General features: G+C 37.7%; 1 protein-coding gene across 2 annotated transcripts in view; it reads left to right on the top strand.

Annotated features, from left to right (window-relative positions):
• The window catches only part of dcun1d3 (defective in cullin neddylation 1 domain containing 3), a 14,569-nt gene extending 5,663 nt beyond the window's left edge, over positions 1-8,906 (top strand). For both annotated transcript variants that reach the window (XM_015382431.1, XM_015382432.1), the window contains 3 exons: positions 3,962-4,012; positions 4,108-4,658; positions 7,125-8,906. In XM_015382431.1, coding sequence (XP_015237917.1) covers positions 4,219-4,658; positions 7,125-7,665 — 981 coding nt within the window. In that variant the 5' untranslated portion in view covers positions 3,962-4,012; positions 4,108-4,218 and the 3' untranslated portion in view covers positions 7,666-8,906. The remainder of the gene's footprint in view (positions 1-3,961; positions 4,013-4,107; positions 4,659-7,124) is intronic.
• Positions 8,907-9,412: the final 506 nt, after the last annotated feature.

Genomic DNA, 9,412 nt, shown 5'->3' on the forward strand with positions numbered 1-9,412 from the left:
GTGTAAAAATTTGGAACAAGACTGGAAGTAGTTGGAGGATAATGGCACGGCATATTTGGAGTCATGAGGAAGTAATTTGTATATTTAGTTAGCGACATTAAGCGTGATGAGCACTAGAACCGTGGCTAAAATATGGATATATCATATGTGTTTACATCTGCTGCTGCCATGTTTTTTTTCAAGAGTAATTGTGAACAAAAGTATTCTCAATTAGCGGAATAACATTTGTGTACATTTGTCCTGGAAAAGCAGCTGTTTTAACAAAAGGCAGTAGTGCATAGTATCCCTTCTGATGGTATGAATCCAGTTAAACTATACACAGTTCCAATCCTGAGAGTTTATGAAAAATGTGTGGTTTTGGCATGACAATTGTGGGAAAGTTTGAGTGTGAATACGTTCCCAAAGCACTTTAACACCAAATTAGAGCAACCTTTATGAAAAGTGTTCCAGCGATGCTTATTGCAAAATGTTTACCAGTACTGGAATGCGAATCATAAATCTCCCCACGGAAACAGTCAAACCAGCATAGCCACACGATGAATGCCTCCTTGATGCAAAAGCCCATTTAAACAGGAGAAACTCCCCATCTTATGTCACAACATTAATGATTAAAATATATTTTACAAGAGCCAGCTTTATCTTGGCTTGGCTGGAGTGTAGCCAAAACATAGTTGCCTCATCACTTTGGTAAAAGAGTAAAAAAATGCTGACAGGCAGTACAGGAAGCATGACCCAAATAATCGACTTGTGTAACTTGCTTAAACAATAACAGCTTCTGATCAACTTAACTGTCAAATTAGATGGTTTCACACCAGGCCTTCCTTCAGGGGTTGAAGGTTAACAAAAATACATTCTTGACATTTAAAAAAATATATAGATTTTGTAACTAAATCCCATCATAATCCCATTGAAGGGGTTATTTACATGTTTATTTGCAAGTTTCACATCCATGTCGTCATAATAGCTAAACTACTCATGTCATATTCTGACTCTTAGTGCCCAACAACAAAGAAATATTTCTAAATACTTCATATTTTTTATGTCAATTACCACTTTATTTTATTTTTCTGGTTAAATCAAACTAGAATGGAAGGATGTTAGGAAAGCATGACCAGGATGGCAGAGGAGGTGTAGCAGAAATTTAAAAGCAATGTCTTTCCTTTGTTTTTATGGGAAGCAAATATGGAAGATTTCTAGAGAAGCAACGATCCAGTTTTCCAATCCAATGCAGAGTGGATTGGAAAAACCCTGAGTGTATCAGTGAGTGTATCGGGCTGATGCACTCAGCCTGATCGTATCAGCTGATATACATTTAGCACACTTCCTGGGCTGAGTTTATCAGCCCCATATGATCAGATTAAAATGTTGAATGGATGAACTGTATATACTATCATGTGACTGAAGGCTTTAGCCTTAACATATAAATTGTTTAAAAATAAAAGGTAACAAATTAACACCGATATAATTGTAATTATTAACAAATAGGCAGCAAAAATAAAGAAATGACAGTTTTATATAAAGTGCACTGGTTTGGATCTTCTATATTAATTACCGATATCTGATCTGGAGAATTAGTCGATATCGGAGCTGATATCCAATCCAGGTATCAGATCGCTGCGTCTCTTGAGATTCTCCTTGCCGTCTTCAATTTCCAGTTCCTTCAGGATCTAATATCACACACACTGAAATCGCTCAGACTTCCTCAAACCAAGCGGCGTCTCTACACAGAAAAGCAAGAAGGTCGGATATTCCCATCAGCGCAGTCAGCATGTGTTTCTCTCTGAGGTCTCAGGGAGTAAAAGCCAATTCTTAGTTCACTCCAGCATCAAATCTTCCTGGCAGATTTTTTCTTGTTTGCTCCCTTCCCCCATGATAGTTTTATAAATTATTCTACATCTTCTCTAATGATTCATCTATAGACATCCTTTGTTTTTTATGTTACTTCAAATGTATTTAAAGAAAAAAAAAACATGCTTTTAGAATATTTTTTTCTTCATGCGTTATGCAATTGTGCATATTATGATTCTTGTAAGAGATTTATGGATCTAATTGACAAGGACATGAAAGTAGTTGGTGTGACAAAAAGATACAGAAGATAGGGTTAAATGTAGACAAATTACTCGCTGTAGAGACCTTCTGAAAGGGAAAAGTGACAAGCAAATTTAAATTTCTCATCTGCTGCCCCCTGAATGTTATTATTGCTGATGCTATCACTATTGTACTAGTATTTGAATAAGACAGCTTATAGTAAACACCTCTTAGACAAGACTATATTTAACATGATTTTATCTAACTTATCTTTTATCTAAGTGACTTATATCTGTTGTGGTGCAAAGAGCCTTAAATGTGGGTTACGTTACCTTCTTATAGATCAGCAGGGACTAGCCCTGCTAGAGCAGTTTACGACTGTTGTCGAAGTAGAAGGCCAGTCTTTACTGGGAGTTAATGTCAGACTGTAAAATAGCGTAGACTCCAGGGTTTTTCCACATTCACTTCCTGAAATAACTGACAATTTGTTGATGTATGCCGCAGCTGTGACCTCCACAGTGTCTGAATTGTCTGATCATTTCCCAATTACTGCTTTCAACAGTTGCATATATATCTAATACACCCCTGCTGTGGTTTCCAGGCTCGTCTCTGGCCCTGGGTTGTGCATCTTTATTGATTGAGATGCAAACGATGCTTTTGAAAGTGCTGAAACCCAAGGATCACTTGAACCTCAGAGTCATTCATTGAGATTTTTTATGACTTGACGATGTTGAAGTGGTGGAAAAATGTTTTTGCAAAAATATTTAAAATTATATGTTATTTTTTCTTGCATTTAAGTAGTTGGGGCTCTCAATTAACATTTTGCTTGTTTAGGACCTATACCCGTAACTTTTTTTCTTATCTAGAGACCAGCACAATAGTTCGTTTAGAACTGCAGTTTTCACATATTATATAATGTTATTACTATTTAATAATAATAAGCTGACTATCTGTTCAATATGAAAATATTATTTCAAGCCAAATTCTGCAGAAACCTGGTTCTGAAATGACTACACTGAGCTTTAGTTTATGATAAATAATAAAAACTCTGTATTAAAAGTGAATTTATATGTATTCAAAAAGTACATAACTTAAAATAAAACATTAAACACGGCGTTTAAGTGAACTTTCAAAAAGGGCTTTGCAGTTTTCGATTTTATGAGAAATTATAAAGGTATACTTTAAAAAATTTGGAGTTAAAATGAAAGTAACATAACACAGGTTACATACCATTTAACATTGCTGTAAATATTGGCAGTATTCTTTTGTTCCCTATTAAAACAATGAAAAGGTTTAAAATTTAAAGGAACCATTTTCAAAAGTACTAATAATAGTTTATAACTAAAAGCAAAAAATTTCTATAATGTTTGTATTTCCAGTTAAGGCACAGGTTCTTTCCTAGGGGGTTTTCATTAACAATATCTCTCTAAAAATATGACTGACAAAAATATCCTGATGATTTATGCTACTAAATATACAACCAAAGATGAAGAAAACAGATTTAAAAACATTGCTTGAACCTACAAAAAAAAATATTTTACAAGTTAAGATTTATATCTAAAGCTCCTCTCATCTCCGCTCACAGGTGTCTCAGCTCCTGTCCTACTGATCACTCGCATGTCTCTGAGAAGCGCAGCGTGTCACATTTCAGGGACAAACCATCTGTGATCTAGTAAATTGTCCCTGCAATTGCAAAACATTTGGGTTTTATTGAATCGGGGCTGTCGATTGTCTCAGCTGCAGCCCTTTGCAGTTATTTTTACTGTATTGCGGTGTAGGGTTTGTTTGCTGGGGTTAAAAGGGTAAACAAGAATCGTATCTTACTGTGGTTTTATAGTTTAGGTGAGAGACTACTATATGTTAGTCTCTCACCTAAAGTCTCAGTAAAAAAAAAAAAACATAAAAGTTTATGCATTTTCTCCTTGTTTTTCAGGGTTTTTAGGTTTGACAGGTAAAGCTCTGGTTTGTGGCAGATCTGGTCAAGGTAATATAAGCGTTTTATTAATTGTTTAAATAAAAACATTGAGCAAAATTTGACTGACAGTGAAATATTCAGTGTGCAGCTGTTTGTCTCTTTAGGCCCGAGGGTATGTTGAGACATCTCAGCACGCCAGAGAAGAGGTGTCTAGGCGGTTCGGACGGGGACTGAAGGCGAGGAGGACAGACTGACAAGGGACCAGGGAGGAAGACATGGGCCAGTGTGTCACAAAGTGTAAGAATCCAACGTCCTCACTCGGCAGTAAGAGTGGAGACAAAGAGAGCAGTTCCAAGTCCCACAAGAGAATCGACAGCGCTAGTGGTGGGGTCCACAAAGAGGATTCTAGCGCGCTGTCAAGCAAATCCACCAGCGAGCTGCTGAATGGCACCAAGGCCCTAGAGGTCACCGTGGAAACGCCCATCATCTCCTCAGCGATGAGGGAACCCTGCAAAGATGAAAGCCTGGATGGTGATGGGCTGTCAATGGCGCGCATAGAGGAGCTTTTCAATCACTATAAGGACGAACTGGAAGACGCCATCTTGGAGGAGGGAATGGAGAGGTTCTGTAATGATCTCTGCGTGGACCCGGCAGAGTTTCGTGTTCTTGTCCTCGCCTGGAAGTTTCAAGCAGCCACCATGTGCAAGTTTACGAGGTATGGTGAAGTGCTAAGGGATTTTTAATGCAAACAATCCATTTACACAAACAGTTAAAATACATCCATGATCCGTCCACTATCATCTCATGGGATCAATTCAAAATCAAATAGTTGTCATCAAAGTCTGGAAACCTCTCATGTCCTCGTGATTTGTTCTTGAAGTGTTTTTTTTCTCCTTTTACTATTTTTAAGATGCATTTTAATAATTGTTTATACGAATGAAGTTGTTAGACTGAAACTGAATACAGAAATGGAAAAGTTAAATATTAATAGGAGAGAATTTGTTAAAGGAGCTGTGACTCTGACCACATCAATAATTGTTTAAAACAATTATTAACGTGGGATGCCTTTCCCCACATAAATAATTGGGGTGCAGACAGATGTAAGTCCTTAATACTGAACTGGTCCAAATAGAAGCTTTATGTTTTGCCACTGAGATGAATGGAAGCCTGTCCTTCCGTTATATTCTCTCCACCATGACCACAGTTGCTGTAACAAGATGAATAGGGCTGCCTATTGTTTCTGCTGTGTTCAGAGGCTTCACAACAACACTACACCCAACCCATTGTTGAGCTTTGCTAACAGGAGTACAACATAAAAAGGCTGAATTGTTGATTTTGGATAAGTACATCTTCCAAAGTCTGTATTTTGCATCCTTGTATTTTTTGGAAAGGAAAGCCAGCCTTTTTAACAGGAACAAACCTCCAGCAGAACCAGGCTCAGTGTGAGCGGCCATCAGCCAAGCTGGACCTGTGGTTCAAAAAGACATAAAAAAAAATGAGGCACTGATTCTTTCTATTTAAAGGTAATAATAAATTAGCTGAGGGGATTCTGTCAAGGAAAGAAACAGGTAGGCATATGAGCAATACACTGGTTTTCATCCTAAAAGGGTTGAAAGTCACATAGTTAGTGATGGTAAAGGTTGAGCCTTTAGCTATGTTTAGTACTGAAAGACACGCTGAACACCATCATCTATAATGTAAGTTATTAATGGAAGCAGGCAAGCTAATGCCTACCTCCAGGATGGTGTCACAGCTAAACGGAGCACAAATAAAGCTGCAGAGAGAACATTAAAGGGGAACACAGGTTTTTTTTTTTTTTACATTTGACCCTTGATTTTACGTTATTACATCATGTTCTACTCACCCATATGAGTTTTGTGTCCTTGGAGCTGTTCCGAAGATATTCGGTTTTGTTATATCCAATTAACGTCTTCCTATGGGCAGCGACTTGAAGGCTTAAACTAAACTGTTCATAATTTAGTCTTTATGGTACGCCAGCATTCATAACATGTAGGCGAATCACTGTTCCCCAGACATCCACGGTTATATTTTTTATATTTATATTTTTTTAAAACAAACTACATTCACAAATATTTTTGCAGGTTGTGTGTTTTCCCATTATTTTGCAGTGCTACGACACACTTTTAATGTAGATTGTTATTTACCTTTAGATTTAGAATCGGATATTTTGTTTCTTACATTATAATTTTTTTTAAGCAATTCTTGTAGGTTTTGTATTAAAGGAATAGTACACCCAAAACATGATTAGCCTTCATTTTCTACTCACCCCCATGCTGAACAACACCCTGGAGTACTTTTTTGATATCTCAAATGCATCTGGAGATCTGGGAGGCTTCTTGCTGTCTGCTGACATTCAAATAATGGAGGNAGTACTTTTTTGATATCTCAAATGCATCTGGAGATCTGGGAGGCTTCTTGCTGTCTGCTGACATTCAAATAATGGAGGTCTATGGTGCCCGAGACAGAAAGGTCCATAAAAGTCCACAAAAAACGTGCCAATATTCCTCCATACTGCTCGTCCAATTTATTCGAAGTGTACTCGCTTTTTGTCATGCACATTTAGAAGAATTGCATCAGAAAAGTGTGATGGAATTGGTAAATTCGAAAAAACGTAATCACTATCCCCAAAAGAGGGTTGATGCTTGCTTGAGGTGTTTCTTTTTTCTTTTTTTTTTTGCTTTTTGCAAAAAAATGGTTAAAGCACAAAACAGGAGATGGGAATCACTTTTTCCAAATTAGTTCTGACTTTACCTCACATGACTTACCATTATGTGCGTAAACATGGCTTGAAGCAGCATCAACATTACTAGCTTATATGATATCTTAACATTAGAATAACTGCCTGAGAGCAACACATTCATTAAGACTTTCCTCCATTATATGTGGTCGGCGTTGGATTGCAGCGTCTACTTCCTGTTTGTTACAGCCATTTGTGATGATGTAATGTTGAACACGACATATGACGACAGTACGCTTAGTTTCACTCGACTGATTTGATTCACAGCAAATGGAAACACCACAAATTCACATCTCCTGTTTTTTAAAGTTTTTTTAAATGTGCATTTCAGTTTGATGGAAACACTTATTTTAATTGAATGAGACTCGCAAAAACTCTGGTCTGATTAACTTCTTTTTTTTATTCATGTATTTTTGTCATTAGGAAGGAGTTTGTTGAAGGCTGCAAGGCCATCAGAGCGGACAGCATCCAGGGTATTTGTTCCCGCTTTCCCTTCCTGCTGGTGGAAGCTCAGGGAGAGGAGAACTTTAAGGACCTTTACCGCTTCACCTTCCAGTTCGGCTTGGACGCGGACGAGGGCCAGCGGTCGCTGCAGCGCGACATCGCCATCGCTCTTTGGCGACTGGTTTTCACTCAGGACACACCTGAGATCCTGGAGCACTGGCTTGACTTCCTGGCAGAGAACCCGTCGGGTGTGCGGGGCATCTCAAGAGACACGTGGAACATGTTCCTAAATTTCACTCAGGCCATCGGGCCAGATCTCAGTAACTACAGCGAGGACGAGGCCTGGCCCAGCCTCTTTGACACCTTCGTAGAATGGGAGTTGGAGCGCAGGAAAAAAGAGGAGGAACAGGGACTGTTGACGAAGGACGAAGAAGGGAGGTGTACAGAAACGAACTGTCCCTCCACAGACAGACTGGAAACAGAGGGGGGCCGTGGCTCACAGACCTGGGGAGGGCACTGATCCGAAAACAGAAGATATTTCTATCAGAGGGAAGAGTATGATCTATAAATGAACTGGACACTTGGGAATTATTGGATGGAGATTAGTATTACCATTTCAGCTTTTCATTTAGCTCCTCTTTATGTTGGAATGGGATTCCTGCTACTCCATTTATTTTCCTCTTTTCAAAAGGGCTCTGAGAACTGTTGTTTTAAGCACTTCTATTTAAGTTATTGTTTTACCTTCTCCCATCTTTTAGTAATTGAACATATGCTCCTTTTTTTTTATGTATTCAGGGTGGCTAAACAGAATTGGCTCAGTAAAGAGTTGGGGTAATAATTGCATTACAACCATATCTAGCATCCCCAAGTTTTTACCTGGTCACACATTTAAAAGTCAAAGTCAGAATAGAAAAAATAAACGTGACGACTGTTATAGAGATGGAAAGGTTTTCATTTTGCAGTGTTTTAAGTATAAATTACCATCATGAATAGATTTTAATCATGTCACGAGGACATTTCAGTTTTAAAGCATCACTCATTGCTTATTTTTGCACAGTTTTATCAGCCCAACCCCCTCTTAATGTCGAGTGTTTGGAGCTCTGCCCATCGCTTCAAGCAGCTTTTTTTACCCACTTCATCCAGAAATGTTGATGTCAACCTTCTTTCTAAGGCAAAGGCTTTCATCCACTGCATCGCTCATCTCACCGATTTTAAAATAGCTCATCAAAGTAAGCTTATAGCTAAATCTGTGAGTAATTTGTGCAGAGGTTGCATGATCTGTCTCTAAGCACCTCACAAGCTCATAGTTTAATGCAAGAGTTTCACTCTTCACACCCTTGAACTGTGATTAAAAAGAGCAGAGTTTACACGTCATTAATGATGCAAATAATAATGCTGCTGGTAGTGGTTGTAATGATGAACCCCCCATGGCCTGCTAATTTGCTGTACTTGAAATACTTTGCAGAGAGATCAATATTAACCATATAATTACTGTCGGAAAGATTTTTTTTTTTTCTTTTGGTCGGATTTAGAAAAAGGTGTTTTGGAACCAGTGTTAAAGTAAACCTGCTGGTTGATCAAGACTCTGGGATGAAAATGGTTTATTATGAAGAGAGGGAGACCATTTCTTGAATTTGTTGGGTTTAAATCTAATATGGTTTTATCTTAAGCCCACTTTTTTTATAAGAAGTGTACTGATTTATAATAAATAAAAACAGTGTTGGATTTTTCTTTTTGAGCTTAAAAACTGGTTTTATTGAAGATCTTTGGTTTGACGTGCATTTTGTTTAGTATTTGAAGGTGTGGAAAGGCAAGTATATAAAGAGGAAAAATCACTATTTTGTTTTTGTCCCATGGTCTAAACATTTAGTTATTTTTTCCACATCAAAATTTAACACATTTTATGTTGTGAGACAACACACATCATTTGGCCTCTTTTTTCCAACCTTTCATCCATACATTTTAATTATCAGCAACCTTAAACACACCTTCATCTATCCATTCAAGTGTTTTAATTATTAATTCAGTCATTTATTCCTTAATTTCCTTTTCTATATTCTTTAATCAACTATCAGTTTAATTCCTCTTTACCTCATTTTAATCCTTTTAACCATATGTTAGTTTAATGATCCATCCATCTATTTGTGAGTCGGCTTTCCAGACTTTCATCTATCTTCTTATATCAACTGAATACCACCATTTCATCCTCCCCCGTCAAGCATTATCCGTACACAGTGGCGGTTCTAGATAAAATTAACAGTGGGAAG

The sequence above is a fragment of the Cyprinodon variegatus genome, unplaced genomic scaffold (genome assembly GCF_000732505.1).
Source record: "Cyprinodon variegatus isolate N-32 unplaced genomic scaffold, C_variegatus-1.0 Scaffold256, whole genome shotgun sequence".
NCBI lineage: Eukaryota > Metazoa > Chordata > Actinopteri > Cyprinodontiformes > Cyprinodontidae > Cyprinodon > Cyprinodon variegatus.